This window comes from Carassius gibelio, chromosome A10 (assembly GCF_023724105.1).
Source record: "Carassius gibelio isolate Cgi1373 ecotype wild population from Czech Republic chromosome A10, carGib1.2-hapl.c, whole genome shotgun sequence".
Classification (NCBI taxonomy): Eukaryota; Metazoa; Chordata; class Actinopteri; order Cypriniformes; family Cyprinidae; genus Carassius; species Carassius gibelio.
In genome coordinates, this window is record NC_068380.1 from 11,471,966 (window position 1) to 11,491,051 (window position 19,086).

The 19,086-nt window shown below is 38.3% G+C and overlaps 5 protein-coding genes across 5 annotated transcripts; 2 read left to right on the top strand and 3 right to left on the bottom strand.

Annotated features, from left to right (window-relative positions):
- Positions 1–2,377: 2,377 nt before the first annotated feature.
- LOC128021153 (FAU ubiquitin-like and ribosomal protein S30) lies at positions 2,378–3,537 on the bottom strand. Its single transcript, XM_052608147.1, has 5 exons — positions 3,439–3,537; positions 3,260–3,344; positions 3,003–3,147; positions 2,735–2,790; positions 2,378–2,638 (listed from the first exon to the last, which is right to left on the bottom strand). The coding sequence occupies exons 2-5, from the start codon at positions 3,332–3,334 to the stop codon at positions 2,513–2,515; spliced, it is 402 nt and encodes a 133-aa protein (XP_052464107.1). The 5' UTR covers positions 3,335–3,344; positions 3,439–3,537; the 3' UTR covers positions 2,378–2,512.
- A 178-nt stretch (positions 3,538–3,715) lies between these two features.
- On the top strand, positions 3,716–4,953 carry LOC128021152 (39S ribosomal protein L49, mitochondrial). The gene is made up of 4 exons (XM_052608146.1): positions 3,716–3,883; positions 4,024–4,171; positions 4,336–4,460; positions 4,611–4,953. The coding sequence occupies exons 1-4, from the start codon at positions 3,773–3,775 to the stop codon at positions 4,755–4,757; spliced, it is 531 nt and encodes a 176-aa protein (XP_052464106.1). The 5' UTR covers positions 3,716–3,772; the 3' UTR covers positions 4,758–4,953.
- A 699-nt stretch (positions 4,954–5,652) lies between these two features.
- Positions 5,653–7,651, top strand: LOC128021155 (zinc finger HIT domain-containing protein 2). Its single transcript, XM_052608149.1, has 2 exons — positions 5,653–5,871; positions 5,962–7,651. Exon 2 carries the CDS (start codon positions 6,007–6,009, stop codon positions 7,585–7,587), a length of 1,581 nt encoding a protein of 526 aa, XP_052464109.1. The 5' UTR covers positions 5,653–5,871; positions 5,962–6,006; the 3' UTR covers positions 7,588–7,651.
- tm7sf2 (transmembrane 7 superfamily member 2) lies at positions 7,567–11,580 on the bottom strand. The gene is made up of 11 exons (XM_052608152.1): positions 11,453–11,580; positions 11,132–11,197; positions 10,833–11,029; positions 10,690–10,744; positions 9,575–9,769; positions 9,296–9,399; positions 8,998–9,117; positions 8,729–8,897; positions 8,572–8,652; positions 8,259–8,381; positions 7,567–8,087 (listed from the first exon to the last, which is right to left on the bottom strand). Exons 2-11 carry the CDS (start codon positions 11,190–11,192, stop codon positions 7,927–7,929), a joined length of 1,266 nt encoding a protein of 421 aa, XP_052464112.1. The 5' UTR covers positions 11,193–11,197; positions 11,453–11,580; the 3' UTR covers positions 7,567–7,926.
- A 209-nt stretch (positions 11,581–11,789) lies between these two features.
- Positions 11,790–18,885, bottom strand: LOC128021154 (vacuolar protein sorting-associated protein 51 homolog). Its single transcript, XM_052608148.1, has 11 exons — positions 18,564–18,885; positions 18,241–18,370; positions 16,911–17,057; positions 16,541–16,760; positions 15,464–16,355; positions 13,873–14,088; positions 13,712–13,795; positions 13,488–13,622; positions 13,211–13,332; positions 12,670–12,757; positions 11,790–12,551 (listed from the first exon to the last, which is right to left on the bottom strand). The coding sequence occupies exons 1-11, from the start codon at positions 18,738–18,740 to the stop codon at positions 12,291–12,293; spliced, it is 2,472 nt and encodes an 823-aa protein (XP_052464108.1). The 5' UTR covers positions 18,741–18,885; the 3' UTR covers positions 11,790–12,290.
- Positions 18,886–19,086: the final 201 nt, after the last annotated feature.

A 19,086-nucleotide genomic window follows, 5' to 3' on the forward strand; every position in this document is an offset into this window, starting at 1 on the left:
TGCCAGATTTGTTATTTAAAACCAGAGGTAGAGTCTCTTTTTCTCCCTGCTGTACTGAAAAAATACCACACCATGGCTTAAAAACCAAGGTAGGTAGAGAACCATCTTTTTTGGTTACCATTACACCTCTAATAAATAGTATTAATTTAAAACTATCAGCAAAGTCATTTCTTAAAGGGAATCCCTTTAGACTGTTATGATGTACTGGATGTAATCCATTTCTGTTTTCATACCACAATTTCCAATTAAACACTGACTGGTTTTGCTGTAAAACCATAATAAATTAATATGACATCTTCTTCGTTATAAGAGATTTTTAGAATCATTGTGTGATTGTGTCTACTTTGTGGCAGTTATGGATAATAGCAAGTTATTTTAGCTCCGCTGTAGTATCCCTATCTGTAGCAACAGTGGTGTTTATGCAGAAACTAGGGTTACCATGGTAATGTTTTATAAGGGATGAACAAAGCTCTACATGTGCTCAGGCTGAGAAAATGTCGCTTAAAGGGACACTAATGTATACTTTCAGTTACAGCTATCTATTTTGCACCTTGACTCTGATGGACACACATTATCTGCACTTATGTGCTTTCTGCACACCCACCTAGCCTTCACTGAGTCAGACACACACACACACACACACACACACACACACACACTAGAACAGCTACATTAAGACCAAATAGTATGTCAGAGCCATCTGGTGGACAGTATAATTAAGTTCAGCTGTTTTATGGCCGGTTGTGTTTAAAAAAAGCAGTTTTTACAGATCATCACTTAATTTGTGTTTAAGTGATGATCTGTTATATAGTCAATTATTAATACTTGACCCATTTTACATTTCATTGTGACACCAGTGACCCTTTATTAAAGCTTTAGATATTTTTTTGGTGAGAACCATTAGATTATCTAATGTACAGATAACTTAGCATGAAAAGTAGCTGGATAAATGCGTGAATCCACAAAACTCCAATAAACTGTAGATTTTTGCCTGTCCTGTGTCAGAGTTCTCAACCTTCTTCACTATATCAACATTTAAAGAATTCACTAGCTAGAACCATGCCACAAACCAGCTATACAACTGGGGAAGAGTAGAAAGAGGATGAAGGGGTCGAGGGAATGGGATGATGGTCAGGTTGATCAGGGCATCTTGAATTGATGGCTCAGGGAGACTCAGGGTGGGGTTACCGTCTCTAGCGTATATTTAGGCCAGACAATAAGGACCCCCTGATACAACCTGATAGAAATATAATATGGGATAAGGTTGGCTGAATGGATGAGAAAGGGAGGGAAGGGTGGTTCGAGAGAACGAGACTAGCAGAGCGGTATGAGGTGTCCCGGTATATATGGAGGTTTGGAAGTCAGGTGATTGTTTGAGGCGTGGCCCTGCTCCCGAACTTCAGTTATCCTAACTTAACTTCATATTGTTCATCAAGTAATTAAAAAATGGAGGCTATCCATGACGTACAGTACATAAATTAGTTTTTTTCATTAGAACCGATTTGGAGAAATTGACATTACTTCACTTGCTCGCCACTGGATCCTCTGCAGTGAAAGGGTGCCGTCAGAATGAAAATCCAAACAGCTGATCAAGTTCTTTCACATTGACTGAATATCTTTTTTTTTTACCTAACCTTATACACAGAGGCATTGTTGTGATAAAGGGTTCTGTTCAAACTACTGGTATAAACTTAGCAGTGCACAATTCCCTAGAAAATCATTACATGATTAGGATTTGTAAAGGTACATGTGGACATTACTGAAGTAGTCAAACCTGTTCATTAGAAGGGGGGTCCCAGTACTTTAGGCATTATGGTGTATGTTTGGTGTGGTAGGGGGTTCAACCTCATATTCTTTCATTGGGCCCAAAATTGCTAGCCGCACCCCTGCTATTTCTCCCACTGAGCCCTAATTCACTTATAACAATGGAGTTTGTGGATAGTTCTCTGTATAGACATTTATAATATTACCAAATTATTTGGAAAACAGATCATGTCACTTGTTAAAAAAAAAAGCTGCCAAGACCTCTCAGGAGAGGGCTGCTGGTTTCAGGGGCGTCTGTGGGCATGCAAGGGCAGGAAGTAATGCATCTAGATGGACCCGCATCTATGGGCACAGTGGTTTGCTGCAGGTGAACTCATCCATGCACTGTGTTATGAGACATGAAATCAGATCTGACTCTTATCTACCCTTTCCCTAGGTTCGGCTGCCTGGGGGCTCATGGTGATCTTTGATCCAGTGGGCAAGGCGACAAGAATAGCACAGCGTTTGGTATTCCTATTGACATGGACTTTTGAATGAATCATCAAAACCACACTAGCGGTGTTATCAAAGACATACAACTGTGAGAAATGTAATGACACATGATTCAATCATATTTCATTAAATGTTTTTATTTGCAACTTACAAAACCTCTTTTTTTCACCCAAGTGATTCAGTGTCCCCCATCAGCAATGTCCTACTGGTCAGCCAAAGAATGCAGTGAATATTGACAGTCATTTTGAAAAGCAAATTATGAGTTGGCATTTGGCCCTTTCTTTTTGCCAAACGTAGGGACAACATTTACAAAGCGCCGATTGTACTGAATTCTTCTCTTTGCCCTGCCAGTCTTTTTCTTTTTCTTCTCTTGCTTGTCCACCTGAAATGATCAATATCAGTAAACCAGTGCATGCCCAAAATCATGATTTTTTTTAAAAATATTATGTGATATGAACATCGTTGACACGCATCTCACCTTGGGAGTTTGTCCTCTGACTTTGCCTGCTCTTGCCAGGGAACCGTGGACTTTGCCTTTGGGTGGAAACCAAAGGTTATGTTTATGAAAACATCCAAACTAAGATAATGCATAAGGTAGCCAGTTACTCAAATATAAATATTTATAGTTGCTTCTATTTTCAGCACAAAAGAAGTTTACAACAAATGTAATTCATCAGACACTCCATCTTCTACAACAGTGGCGTGATAAATAGTCACAGGTAGAATGCATTAAAGTTGATCTTTACCTCCTAACAGTCTCGATGAGACCTCAAGAGTGTTGAACTCCTCAATCCCAGACTGACAAATCAGTGTCTCATCCTCCAGAGGAACGCCACAGAAAGAAATCACCTGCTCATCACAGGCCAGACCCTCCAAGGCTTCGACCTGAGCCTGAAAAACAAGTAGTTATTAACAATTTAAATTCTTTAGTTTTCGCATTCAAGATTCTAAATTAACTATAAATAAAGATGCGGGCTATCAGAATAACAAACAAAAAACAAACCTTGATATGGGCAACAGTCTCTGAGCCATTCAGATGAACAGGGTGCAAAGTCTGGCCACGAACGAACAGCTGCATTATGTTCGGTCTTCATAAAAACGGAGAATTAAAATATGTAATCAGTTTGACTAAATCAATACAAACCGCGCAATATAGACAATATGTTTATTAAAAGCACTTACCTTTATCGCTGTTAATAATTATGAACGCCAAACACACGACGTCGACATCAAATCTAAAAACCTAAAGGCCTGCGCAGTGCGCATGCTCACTTTATTAAAGCCACATAAAAGTCCTATGGACAGCATTTTTTTTATTGTAATATTACGTATCAATTTCTTAATACATAGTCAAAAAAGTCCAAATAACATTTTATAAATATAAAGTTTTATTCTGAAATTATTATTTCAATAAGTAATTATTCTGCATTTCCCTTCGTTTTGTCCGTAAAGTTTTTCCATTCAACCCCATGACGTCACATCCCGCTGTCCTTCCCGTTTCTCCAAGGGAAGAGAAATGTCTGCCTCCATCAGAAGCATGTCTCTGACAGTCTGCCGTGTTGCGAGAGCTGTTTACAGAGCTTCTAATCCAGCCACACGTTCACTGAGTACTGGAGCTTGCTTAAGAGTTAGTATTACAACCCGTTTTACCGTGTAATTTATCCAGGGTGCATCAGCTGTCACATTTGCATTGGATGATTTGTTCTTGACATGTTACAAGCAACAAACAGTCATTCTTGTTTGACATTCGGTTTTGTTTAATTTTAGACAGAAAGCAACCCTGCTGAAGGATCACGGGGCTTCATTGAATCCAGAGAGGAGTTCAGGTTTGTGGAGAGACTTATTCCTCCTTCACGAATCCCAACTCCACCTGAACATGATGGTCCTGCACCGTCAGGATGGATCCCAGCATCAGGTAAACACACTTTTGTTTTTACCTTACATGGGAATGTGTATTATACTATTGATGTCTTCGCTATAAAGAAGGATGTTTAGCTTGATGTTAAATCTGTGAAGTTGGGAAAGCATTTTGTGAGATTCTTATTCATGGAGTTCTGTTTTTGTTCTTAATTATAATAGCTTCACCACCTTCACTGCCTTACATGATCCGTCGCTCCCGAATGCACAATGTGCCTGTATATTCAGACATCAAGCATGGGAATCAGCACAGCACTCTGCTCAGAAAGGTTGAGGGAGAAATATGGGTCAGTGTAATGAACAGATCTTTTTAGAAGCACAGTGTAATATATTAGTCCAATTCTTTTATTAACATTTTGTAGATCTTGTATAGTCTGTACTTACTGCTTATTGCACTTTTGATTAGATGCTAATTGCATTTTGTCAATTATTTCCAGGCCCTGAATAAGGATGTTAAGGAATTCCTGCGGGGGCTTACAGGCAAAGAGCCTCCAACACAGGTCAATGAAGTAACTGGGACCATCAGAATTAAAGGGCAGTTTGATAAAGAGCTGAAGGAGTGGCTACTGAAGAAGGGCTTTTAAATTCTGATGTGGGCACAGCCAATGAACTGAACTGAACTGCAATACAAAGGCTGAGAGGAAATGAATAAGAATGTTCTCTCCTCCATAAAGTGGACAAACTGTAAATTATCATTATCATTAGTGTAACCACTGTTTTGTTATTGTATTATTGTTATTTCTTAGGATTGAAACAAATAAATGTAAGGTGTTCACTAAATCCTATTTGTAATAATTGTGTCTTTTAAAAAAGGCTTAATATAAATCTGTGCATCTAATTATGCATGCACTTTTGTTTAAATGCAAACATCACACAGTTATGCATATGGTAATAAAACAGTAAAAAAAAAAAAAAAAGAAAGAGAACAAGTGCTACAAAAATAAAACGTGCCAAAGAGTTCCTAATACTGTCTATGTACAGCATTACTTCCGTTAACAAAAACAATTTTTTGATTGTGAAATTTGGTCAAAATGTAAGTAAATAAATAAATAAAACTCTATTTTAATTTACCATAGAATGATCAGTGGAAGCAAAAGGTACATTTTCTCAAAGAAGTGAGAGAACAGTCTTGAAAACTCAAAATACCTGGTCTCATGATAGTTCTTGCTGTCACAGAGATTAGAAATTTACATATGTTGATTGACAACCTTTCAGAGAGTAAGAGGGGGCGGGACTTGAATCTAGTAGCCAAGACATAGGGATTGAGACCGTATCTGTTGCACTCAATTAAATAAATACGTTCTTAGCAACAAAGCCTTTGTAAGTGAGACTTATTTGAATCTATCTATCTATCTATCTATCTATCTATCTATCTATCTATCTATCTATCTATCTATCTATCTATCCATCTATCATGCGCAAATATTGCGTAGTCTTGACGCTTGAAGAGCAAGGGCACGAATACGTCATCATGTTGCGACGACCAACGTCATTCTAACGTGACGCTTCGGTATGAAAGCATATTAGAAAAGTGCGTGCTTCTTATTGACTTTATTTTTCTCAGTTGAATCCAATGGGGTCGCTGTGTCCATTTCTTTTACTGTCTATGGAAAACACAAGCTAATGAAAATATCAGTTAATTTTTATATATTGTTACATGTGTGAAAATAAAGTCCGCGCACATAAACTCTTTTTCAGGTAAGAATTTATTTAAAATCTGCTATGTTTTTGTGAATATTTAGAATTGTATTAACATTAGACTGTATTAACTGTTTTTTTTAATTGCAGATCTGAAATTTTATACTAATTCAGTCCTCGGTATATTAGCTGCTCATGGATCCCGTTGTTAGACGTAAGATCCCTGCGTGTGTTCGTTCATTACTCACTGATAGTTCAGCAAAGGAGGAAGAATACTTAAGCGACTGGCCTGAAATAGATTCTGAATCAGTTACCACCAAAGATGGGATTGCACTTCCCATAAGAGGGACTAATGAACCTCTCCTGACACCTGCTAATGGAACAGAGGGTGGAACTACTGCATCATCAATCAAACCATGCGGGCTTTGCTTATCCAACCCCTCCTGTTACACTTGTCCAAGGTGTAACATCCCATATTGCGGCCTGGCTTGTTACAGGAGCCAGAATCACTCTTCATGCTCAGAGGAGTTTTACAAAGAGTCTGTGCTGCAGGAGCTGAAATCCCAAGGTGTCTCAGATGAGGAGGGGAAAAGCAAGATGCAGGAAATTCTGCTCCGGCTCAGACAGAGTGCAGAAAGCGAGGGAGGGATAGAGAATTTGTTAAGGAACTTGGGAGATGATGAAACTAGTGTGACCGAAAAAGACACTCATGCTTTGGAGCTGCTTTCTCAGTTAGCAGAGATTCAATCTAGTGGGGATGAAAAAAGTCACGAGGTGCAAGAAATACTAGCAGAACTCAGAGATATTGAAGTAGGGAGTGATGAAGAGGAAGCTGATTTAGCTGAAAAGTTTGCAGGCCTGGATATCGACTCTCTTTCAGAAGAAGAACTCTGGTCGTTGTTATCAGCCCAGGAAAAGGAAAAATTTGAGAGACTGGTGAATGAAGGTAGTATTGGTGGACTGGTTGTCCTGTGGAGCCCTTGGTGGGAACGGCATCAGAAAGATACTAAAGCACTAGTCGAGGAACTTGAGTCTGAGAATGATGAAGAAATGCATGATATGAATGTTGAAAAAGACAAAAAAGTTAGTAGCAATAAAGTGAAATCAGACAAATCACTGAGAAGTTCAATCCCTCCAATAAGTGCCAAAATTGCTCCTCTTCACACACTATCTTCAAACCCATCTCCTCTAGTGCAGTACAACCTGATCAACGCTCTTTATGGATACACCTTCTCGCTTTGTCTCTATAATGGAGAAATCTCAGAGATGTTGCATGAGTTCTGTAAGGCAGTGCTCTCCATTTCAGATGGTTTGGGTGCCGGACGGGTCTACAACTCTGTCTCTGAGGCTCTTGACGCAGGAATAAGAGCTGTATCTGCAGGAGGATACTTTGATCGTGAGGACCCTTTAGCTCCACTTCGAGCTGTGGAAGCGGTGGCTCATATTCTGACTGGAGAGAGCAGAGAGGACGCTGTTGGATATTCACTGTCAGCTTTGTCCCAGCTGCGCACAGCTTTGAGCAAAGCAAAGGCTTCTGTTCCAAAGGAAGACGAGCAGATGAGGCGGGCGTATTTCCAAGCTGGAAAGAAGTGTGAGTTTTTTCAGTCGTGGGTGAAAGAGAATCCCAAAGTTTTGAGGAGTCTGGCGGGATGTGTGTGGACGGACTATGAGAAAAGGGAGATGGAGAGGATGACATTAGAGGGAGAGAAGAAATGTTTGGAAAAGAGATGGGAAAAAAGTAGAGGTAAAGGTGGATTGATAGAAGAGATTGAGTGAGATTTTATTGTATATATTTGTAAATAAAAAGTAATAATTTAAAATAAAATAATTTGTATTACAAGCATCTGTGTCTATTTTTGAAATTTTAGCCTTTAAATGTTTTCAATGCTATATAGTCCACACTTGTAGATTGCACTGAACACCGATGATAATAATATGTTTTTAATAATACAATACAATATATTTTTCATATTTTAAAACATTTGAATGACTGGAATGCAATATTATGGTGCAAATAAAAACAATATATGCAGTATATTTTGTTGTGTCCAGTTCTCTGCACTGATGACGACATATCCATCAATCTGTTGGTCGTTCAGATCATGTCAGTTTGCATTAATAAATGTATGGGATTATTCTGTAGGGCACTCGTCTGCAGTACGTGTCCCAGGCCAGTCCGTATTTGGCTCTGCAGTGCTTCTCATCTCTGGCCTCTCGGTGGATGAGCAGAATGGTGAAATATATGACATAGAAATAAGGCAAAATATGTGACATTCCTAAAAAAAAAAAAATTATGGCCTTGTATGAGTTCTTGTTTTTATATTTAGAATATAAGAAATGGTTAATCAATATCACATGAATGAATAGTGCTACTGTGATAATTATGACATTATAAGTGAGACACAGTATTGTCAATATCATACAGTCAGTTAAATCAATTCACTTACCACAAGGTAGGGACCACGCCAGAGCCATGAGAAGGTCCCCCAGGTAATTTGGATGCCTGACAAACCCCCACCACCCTGATACCAACAGACGCTTTCCTGTTGCTGTGGCGATAGTTTCCAGGTCTAAGAGTGAAAAAGAAAAACGAGAAAGTTCACCATTTATGTTAACCTGGAGGCCATAATTTAATCTTCAGTAAGAAATTCTCCCTTTTCTTCACTTTAGATATTTACAATGTATACATTTTTCAAAAACAATGTCCACTGAATACAAACTCGAAGCGGGTAGCATATGAAAAGTAACGTGATTACTAACGTGCTACACTTTTATGTGTGGGGTCTCTTCTGAACTGATTTTTCTGAGAGTTGGACTTCCGGAAAATGTAATAGCCAATTCCTGCGAAGGATTAGAAAAAGAGGAGAGTTAGAAAACGGTAAACACTCAGACTGCTGCAAAACAGGCTGTAGATTACCATTTAGAAGAATGATCCCCGCTGCTCCGAGAGTACTAAGTGACTGTGGGTGCACAACCAGAAACATCGCCTGAAGACCATATGTGAAGGGAACCCAGGCCAGGTCACCAAATGCCAACATGAACCCAAATCCATCATGCACAATGTCCATAGTAGTAAGCACAGCCTCCTGCAGACACATGGAAAAGTATAATGTTGTGTGTGTTTGGCACACTTCTATATAAATATATGTATGTATATATTTTCAGACTAGACTAGATTTCTCATACTTCATTCCACAGAGCATCCGTCACATAAAGGAGCTGGAAGCCATTGACAAGCAGCATGGCAAGAGATGGAGAGCCTCTCAACTCTACTTCCTTCATTAACATCCCCAGGTTTATTACCACCTGGAAAAAAGAGAGAAAGCTGGTAAAAATAGTTCAGTGTTTCAAATAAAAACTGTTCTTGGAATCAGCCAATTAGAATGATTTCTGAAGGATCAGGTGACACTGAAGACCAACAATACCAGATACATTTATATGCATATATTTAGATGTGGATGTAAACATCTCTTGAGACTCTTACCCAGCCTATTAAACCAGGTCTTAGTTCACAGAAATATTTCAAGTCAAAGTCTCCAATGCGAGGGTTGAGCTCTCGACCCATGAAGAAGTCATACAGAGGATTTCCTACAAATGACAATGTCACTGCATTGACAAGTACATCAAAGAGACAGAAAGTAGAAGCATCTGGAAAATGTGACAGTTTAAAAAGGTCTGTATGAATGAGGAAATGTTACTCATAGACGAAAGATAATATCAGAAAATCACACTAATTTATAAATATCAGGACTAATAATCTCACCTGTGTTTCCTCCAAGTGATAAAGCATGTTGAGGTGCCCAGAAAGAGCGGATATACAGGTACATAGACAGCAGGTAGGACACACCAATGGCACATACAGCCAGAGGCAAAATCAGCTCAAACAGATACCCGAGTGGCATTCCCAGCCAAAGACATACTAGCAACAGGACAGCAGTAATGCTCAGAGCATGGAAACCTAAGAAATAAAGTTGTAAAATTCTGGTCACAATCATATCTACAAATATAAACCCACATATATATATACAGTACACTACCTTTCAAAATGTTTAAAAGGGTTAGTGTCAGAAATAGAAAACAGTTATTTTAAATTGCAATAATATTTCACAATATTACTGTTTTTACTGTATTTTTAAACAAAATGCAGCCTTAGTGAAAGTAAGAGACTTTCTTCAAAAACAATAAAAAAAAAACTTACAAGTCCCCACATTTTGAATGGTAGTGTGCATGTATTTTATCCTGGTAATTCAAGAGGATTCATATTTAAATATGAATATACATACATACACACACACACACACACAGACATATATATATATATATATATAGACCACAAAACCAGTTTTAAGTCGCTGGGGTATATTTTTATTTCCTACCATAAATATATAAAAACTACATTTTTGATTAGTTATATGCATTGCTAAGAATTAATTTGAACAACTTCAAATGGTGATTTTCTCAGTATTTAGATTTTTTTGCACCCTCAGTTTCCAGATTTTCAAATAGTTGTATCTCTGCCAAATATTGTCAGATCCTAATAATTATTTATTCAGCTTTCAGATGTTTAAATCTCAGTTTTGAAAAATTGACACTTAAGACACTTTTTTACTTCATCTTTACATTTTTCTTGAATAATGAAAGTGCTATAGCTTCAATGAACTGACGCTTATAAGGGGAAACTATTGTTTACTGACAAATGGAATTTGAACTCTACTTTGTATGTAATAGGTGGTAAAACCAAGGACAAGAGGTGAAAGACTATCACATTTATTTTGAAGAAAAACTATCCTGTTTAATTTGTCAAACACACAAAGACAATAAAATGTATTATTAGCATTATTTGTATAACATTACAAATAGGCAGACATCGTATATTACCATTAATAGGATATTTCAGTCTGGATCCATCTCTGAGGACCAGTCCTTCAGAAACCTGTTAACAAATTAATAGTTACATTTTGACACTCTCTTAAATAGAAATTAATTTGTATTTCAAAGAAACAATTGATTCACTATCCCACCTTCCCTATGGGCAGTAGATAGAGAAAACTCTGCAGGGCGAGCCAACCTCCAATCAGAACTGCGGCCAAAGGGTCCCATAAGTGTGCAGCGGGGGTTAAAGGAGGAGGCCACTGCAGGACACTGGCTGCTGGAGACCGACACACACTCAGCAGGTACAGAACTGTCAGAGGCAGGAACACAGGGATGCAGGTGGCACCTGGACAGATGAAGGGGACAAATGAACTCTAGTTTGGCACCGTAGCTACATACCATTACACATACACAAACATATGCATACATGAAACAAATAGTAGCTCACCAAGAGCACCTCCAAATTCCCTTTCATCTGAATTCCTTGCTTTTTTCTTGTTAGGCTTCATTTTACCTATTTGGGAAAAAAATGAGCACTTAGCATGGTTGACAAAATATGTTTTTAGTATACAAGAATAGTCTATCATTTAAATTAGTCTATCATACGTCTGCTAAAAGAATACATGTAAATTACAATGCATTTGTTAATTACAGTAGCTGTGTATGATATGCGTTTGTAACGTTATGATTTTTTTCAGACTTCATCTAATCAACCAAATAACACTTTAGTAACATATTAATGTATACATATAGGGTATTTTTCTCTTACCTCTGTTTCCCACAAACCTACTGTTACATTGTATGGAAACCGCTCATTATCACTGATAATGCCTGAGAGAAGGTGACGCCTGCACTCAGAACACGCTGTTAGCCTTTACTGCATCTGACCAATCAGCGCGTACTACTGCAATCACAAGAGTGGGGAGAGACAACCAGTGAACCAATCAGAATCACAGACGAGCGCCTGAAACCCCGCCCCTAATGTTTTCCTGACCAATGGCAAAGGCTTCTGTTCTGGCTTCATATTACAATGCATTCAGAGCTTTTACTGTCTATGATTCAGAGGCAAGGTTGCATTTTTTTCTTCCCAAGAAACTTGACCGCAGTTTTTTTTTGTACATTACGTTTATTAAATACATACTATCCAGTTGTGCAGATTGAACAGTCTTCACAGTCAACGAATACAGAAATAAACCATAAAAGACACATACCAAACATGCTGATTTGTTTTGATAAACAGATCATCTTTAAATATACACTGATTAGAGTTATGAAATAAATAGGTTATCGTTTCAATTCATAGTTTGTTGTGTTCATTTTAGGACTTTGACAAGAGAAAGCAATATTTCAGCTTTTAGCACCCAACATCCACACAATCCTAGCCTTTAATCAAATGAAGGTTTTAATTTTTTTTATTTTATTTCAATCCATCTTTAACAGGTTTAAATCAGAGGTCTCCAGCTTTATATTAATTTGACAACTGAAATTGATACTCCATCAGTTACATGGAATATAACTGCAAATATAAGCACTAGTATTATCCACAAGTTGAGTTCAGTTTCAGTTATGTGCAAACTTGTTTGCCTATTCAAGTAAAACCACCCACGCTAACCCCTTTCACAGATGACCTCAATGACACTTTGCTCCATTGGAGACGGGTCCAGGCAACGATGGGCAGCACTACCCACAATCTCATCCAAAAGGAAGTGCACTAGGTTTTCATCAGACACAAACCGCCACAGGTACATCTGCAAATAGTGGCAGTCCACCTGGATTTGCTGCAGTCCATATCTGCCAAACGTACGGAGACGAACACATTCAAGGAATGTCTTCAGACTTATCTTAATGATGCCAGTTAGCACAGAGACCTAGGATAAGACAGAAAACTGGTCATACAGTCTGAAAAAACATAAATATTAAAATCTGCATCAGTCCGTTAGTTTAATGACAGTAACAAGAGTTAGCTAACAACGTTTTGTTTTCTACCTTGTTGAACTCCACAGGGCTAAAGATATCGATCCTCTCAGAAAATAGCTTGTGAATGTTACTGAGCAAGTTTGTGTCCATTGGTGCACTGGAACAAAAACATATAAACAATTATAAACCGTATCCTCTGCGTTATTATGTATATTCCATTATACCTTTACAGAACCCAAAAATGTGATCAGCTAAAGAAAACAAGAAGGAAAACATGACTATATAATAGTAATAATAATGATAATAACAAATAATAATCAAAATAAAAAAATAAATATATTATTGCAAAAATAAACTTAAAATATTTAATAATAATATATTCATATAATATGAATATTAATTATTAATCATATGTTTTCAACATTAAAACTATATTTTATATATTATATTTAGACTGAAAAATGCAGGGAGGCCCTAAAACTAACAACAGATTCTGAAACAATTCTGATTACAAATTTAGGGAAAATGGTTGGCGCAGATCACATTTTCCAATGCAAGTCATAAGAAATTCTCATTTAAAGTCAGCAAAATTTATGAAGTGATTGTGCACCTTGGAGTATAGCTTGGTGCGTAGCGGATCTGCTGTCTTGAGCTGCTGTACACAGAGAAGGTGCGTTTGCTGGAGTCACTGCTGTGGGCTTTCCTTACTCCTTCCTCATAAAGCAGTCCCACCTAGTTAACACATAAGGAGGCAAAAAACATTACAACTGCCTTATACAAATGGTTAAGAGTTGATATGCATCTTTTTTTGCATGGATTCAAATTGTAGGTTACATATCTTGAATCTTTTTTGTATATGAAACATGAAGAAATGTTCACTCCATCACCTGTACATCAATAGAGGTGGTATCTTCCACTACCCTCTTCATTACAGCTCGGACATTTCTAGGTTCAATGGTGTTCACCCAGTCTCTTGTTTCCACGCTCTTCCTCAACATCTGACTGATGATTAATCCCTGAACCTGGATCCAAACAAAACCTGATTAGCAAAATGTTGTCCAACAGCAATCATATCCCAGAATACAAGAGCTGAATCTTTTCTCTTAGTTACCTTCACATAGTGGTTCAATAATTTCTGGGCAGCTTCTCTGGCCTCTGCACAAAGCGCTGTAACTGGAGTGACTGGAGTGTGGTGCTGTTTAGAGAGGAAAGGTCAGTATGAATAATGTATTTAGAGTTTGTTTTTGAACAAATATAATGGATATGGAATACCTGTACAAGAAACTGTTCATCTGTGAGTGTGAGGATGTAGGAGATGGTGGAGGTCTCATAGTCCAGACAGAGACGAGAGAGCAACAGAAGCAGAGCAGGAGGGGTGGATCCTCCTCTGTCACCCGTGCTCTCACAGTACTGACGAGAAGACTGGCAAATGAACTTGATAAAGCTTACCACCAGACCCTCACGCACACCTTGACTGCAAAACTCACCCTGAGAGAAAAATATGAGACAGGGATTAGAAAAACGAGAAAATGTGGGAACATTTTTGGTCATTTTAGCCTGAATTTTTTTCTGTTTTGAATTTTAAATATATTTATTTGTTTCCCATTTCTTTACAGTCTTTGATAATGTCAATCACCTTTATTTATGTAGTGCTTTAAACAAAATACATTGCGCCAAAGCACTGAACAACATTCATTTGGAAAACAGTGTCTCAATAATGCAAAATGATAGTTAAAGGCAGTTCATCATTGAATTCAGTTATGTCATCTCTGTTCAGTTGAAATAGTGTCTGTTTTAATTTGCAATCAAGTCAATGATATCGCTGTAGATGAAGTGTGTTAGTATATATCCAAATGTAAAACACAATGGTAGTTAAGTCTGAAAATACTTTAGGTAATACACCACGCTCTCTCTCTATAAATGTCTTATATTTTCTTTATTGCACCCACCAGATGGCACCAACTTGCCTTCCATGCTTTGGACTTTTAAATACCTTCATTCCATTTTTAACTTAAAGGTGCTGTAGGGAACTTTTGTAAAAAAATATTTTTTACATATTTATTAAACCTGTCATTATGTCCTGACAGTAGAATAAGAGACAGATAATCTGTGAAAAAAACCAAGCTACTCTGGCTCCTCCCAGTGGTCCTATTGCCATTTGCAGAAACTCCATCGCTCCCGGTAAAAAACAACCAATCAGAGCTGCGGTCCGTAACTTTGTTTGTGTTCAAAATGTAGAAAAATGAACATAATAAGCGAGTACACCATGAATCCATTTTACAAACCGTGTTTTTAGCTTGTCCTGAATCACTAGGGTGCACCTATAATAAGTGTTTATATTCTGACTATTTTAGATTGCTTCAGGGATACCGCGGCGGAGTAAATCAGTTCCTTTGTGATTCTTCATAGACTTAAACAGATGGAAGTAGATCCGGCTACGATGTTCTTCCGCAAGATGCAAGCAGCTCTGTTTATTAACCGCTGGAGCATCAAAAGTTCCCTACCGCAGCTTTAAACACTGCATTAATTAAAAATGTTGTTCTAATTTTGAAATTATTTTAATTCAATTAAAAATATATATTTTCAAATAAATGGTCCATAATTTATAGATGAAAATTCTCTAGTTTCATGAAATACCCCTAAATACAAAAATACTAAGTATTAAAAAAATATATGATTGAAACAAAATATAACATGCATTTCACTGACAAAAAAAAGTGCCAATTATTGTCTTTGGTCTGTTTCAACTGCTGAGAATCACAAGTGTGACTCCTAAGTGAGGAATACCAGGGTTACTGTAAATAAATTGTCCTATACTTGGTACTTATATATAAAACTTACATTTATAGACTTTATTCTGTACCTTGAAATAAGGCTTGTTGGAGAATGTGATGTCCTTTGCTGTGAAGAGATGCACTGACGCTAATACAGACTTTAGCTGATTCAGAATAAAGTTTGATAAGGACGCCAGCAGTTCTGGCAGACTAGGTGTGTCATCTTTACTTGAAGCCCCGCCTCCTGATGCACTGGCCCCTCCCACTGCTAGACGAGGTGCAGCCAAAGCCTGTCTTACATCAGTAAGGCTGTCATGGTAGAAGGTTTGTAAGGCGGACAGGTACTGTTTGATTCTCTCTCTTGCTGCCCGCACCACAATCTCAGTTCCGTGGCTAGGCACTGCCGACCCCGGAAGTAGTTTGGATATGGCCTGTAATCTGCGATGAAATCGATCCAGGGCTCTCACTAACAGAGAGTTATCACTCACTCCCTTCTCTTCCTGTATCCTCCTCTCCACTAGAGAGAAGTATCTAGCAGCCAGGGTGTCCACAAACACATGCAGCTTGCCATTAGCCATCTCTGGGATGTTCTTTGAAGCGAACTCGCCTTCCTGTGGACGGTTGATGAACAATTCTTGATAGGAGGCAATGACTAAACAGAGGCTGCTGACAAACTCATTACACCCGCGATCTATGAACTCAAGGATGTCTGTTCCGGCAGTAGGAGAGAGGAACGGATTATTCACAGAGGAACTAGAAGGAGATACGGGATTTGATCCAGGGCTTGTTTTTTGGACCGAGCCTCTACCAGTATCAGAGACCGCAGAGTCTTTAAGCTCCGCCTCCAGTCCCTGGAGATCCACCTCCAACCTAGACTGGGCATGGCTGAGGAATTTGTCACAGAGCTCCTCCGCTGGTTCGTCTAACTGCAGAAGAAGCTCAACACATTCAGAAAGGTCTTTAGCACTTGAACCCCCATCCCTGCAAGCAAATATGAATTAATAAAGAACGTTAGATTCGATTTTATGGGGCGCGTTTTGAATTTATGGACTCACATCAATTATTTAATTAGCAGTTAAACTAAATATAAAATCAAATGTTTAGATTAGATTTAGATTCGATGTAAAGTAATAGAAATATCCCATGACATCCGAGAAAGCACGGACCTGAATTTCTGCCGCAGCTGTTGAGCGAGCTGCTCCATAATGACATGGCAGTCATCTTGGATGCCCCTGAAAGAGGGCATGTGACTATACTGCTGCAGTACACAGCGTGCCCTCCGGTGGGCGCTCACTGCCTGGGCATAGGCCTGCAGCTCCAGACACTTATTGAGTCTTGCTGGCAGCTCAAACAGGAACTGGAGCTTACGGAGGAGAGTGTGAACACCTACACAGAAGAAGAAAAATGCATTGCTTATGTATAAGCAGACATGTGGTTTGAAGTCACAATGATTGTTATATTACCAACTCAAGCCTGTAAGATGAATTAGTAATTTATTAATACTGTGATCCATTTATATCACACTGACATTCATACCTGATAGCTTAGTGATCTGTGCATGCTGGTCCTGCAACGTCCCACTAATGCGGGCACTAAACTCTGTGATGGCAGTCATGTTCGCAGACAAACAGTCCATTTCATCTTCCATCTTCTTGAAATCGTTCTTCATTTTTCTGATAGTGTCTGTGCAGAGACAAATGAACTTTGAATATAATCAGAGAAGGGTTATGAAACCTGCACGATGTAAAGCTGTGACCTGATTTTGCCCATTGGGAATTGATTTGATTTTTCATTGTGTGTTTGCTAACTGCTGAAATCTCATGTGAGCAACAGAAAACTATTATAAAGAAAACAATAAATGATTTAGCACATTCATATTCCTGGCTCATCTGCTTGCCTGTAGGTGCATACTAAATTTGAACTTTTAATATTGCCTTCTTAGTTTATTAGGACACATTAAAGGGATACTCCACCACAAAATTGAGCTTTGTTTGTCTTTGGAACACAATTTAAAATATTTGGGATGAAAACCGGGAGGCATGAGACTGTCCCATAGATTCCAGGTAAGTTATCTGTGTCAGCCGTGCCACAAGGATGCAATGTTTCTATGTATTTGTGCTTTGATTAGAAAGAAAACAGCACATCCTTGTGGCCTGGATAACACATAGGCAGTTTGAGTGATGTGGGGAGACAGAGAGGAGACTGCTGACAAAGGAATTGTTTAGTAAAAAAAGTATTTTTCTTTTATTCATGTACAAAAAGTGTTTTCGTCGCTTCATAATGTTATGGTTGAACTACTGAAGGCAGATGAACTATTCTGACTATGCTTTTCATACTTTTCTGGACCTTGACAATGTAATTTACTTGGGAGTCTCCCTGAGCCTCCCAGTTTTCATCCAAAATATCTAAAATTTTGTTCCGAATTACGAACAAAGCTTTGACAGGTTTGGAACAACATGGGGGTAAGTGATTAATCACAAAATTTTCTTTTTGAGATGTAATATCCCTTTAAACATTTTGCACGTTAAGCGTTTTAGAATGTCCTGATGCTTTAGTGTTTGAAATACTGCAGCTGCTGCTGTACATGGATTGCAAGTCGACAGGCCTGTGGTGAAATTCAGTGGGGATCTCCCCCAACAGTTACTTTACTGAAACCTATGAATCTTCCCGACCTCCTGCTGCGACTTTTCACTTCATTAGAGAAGAGATGTCATTGTAAGAGGGAGATGAAGTTAATGGTTTGATTAAAGCTTGTGAATTTAAAATTATATGCACAGATAAACCATTTATCTGCAATATTCCACAAAAATAAGAAGAGTCATTTATGAGTGCATGGTGACTTCAATAGTAAAATCTATTCACTAACCTGTGGCTGAGATGAACTTATTGTAATTTTCATAAACCAGGGTTTGCATGTCACTGTCCAGAGATCTGATCTGTTTCACCATGCAGCTCTCGTGATCCATCAGCTCACCCAGAGAACACTCCTTCCTCAACTGAAACACAAACCACCTTTTAGCATTCTAGCATAAAAACACAGTCAAACACGGGTATCTGTGGGGGATAATTTGAGGAATAAAATGCATGATAACATACTGCTAATAGCATATTCTTTGTCACACGCCTAACAAATGTGTAACTTACCCCTATATAAACAATAAACACTTACTATTCGTCACACTACGTTACCTTATTTAAATAAACATCTGGGTCGAAATGCAGTCCGTTGATATCACACGGATCCAGAGACTCGGCTTGATCTGCGACTTTTCCTTCCTCATTCAGGCCGTAATAGAGCTTCAGCATATTATGAACCCGTCGCTGCCCCTTCGGGTCCGAATCCGGTGGGGTTGTATCTGAACTCATTTCCTCTAAAGTTCAACTATAGCCTAATGTCAGAGCGAGAAGGACTTTACTTCATGAATGAATGACAGATGTCAACAAAACTGTCGCAAGAGCCAACTCAGTTTGTTGTTGGGACTGCACTGCTGCTCTGATCCAAAATGGCGCTAATGTAGACTGTATTTCAAAATAAGAGTCGGGCACGAATTATACTGTACGTATTTAATGATAAAATACTATTTTATATAATAACAACAAACATGTAAATAATTTAACTTGGGACAAAATAGCTATTGTGGACAGAATAAAATAAACGTTAAATGCTTAAAACAACAACAACTGCACGCTTGTTACTACTTCCACACATGAA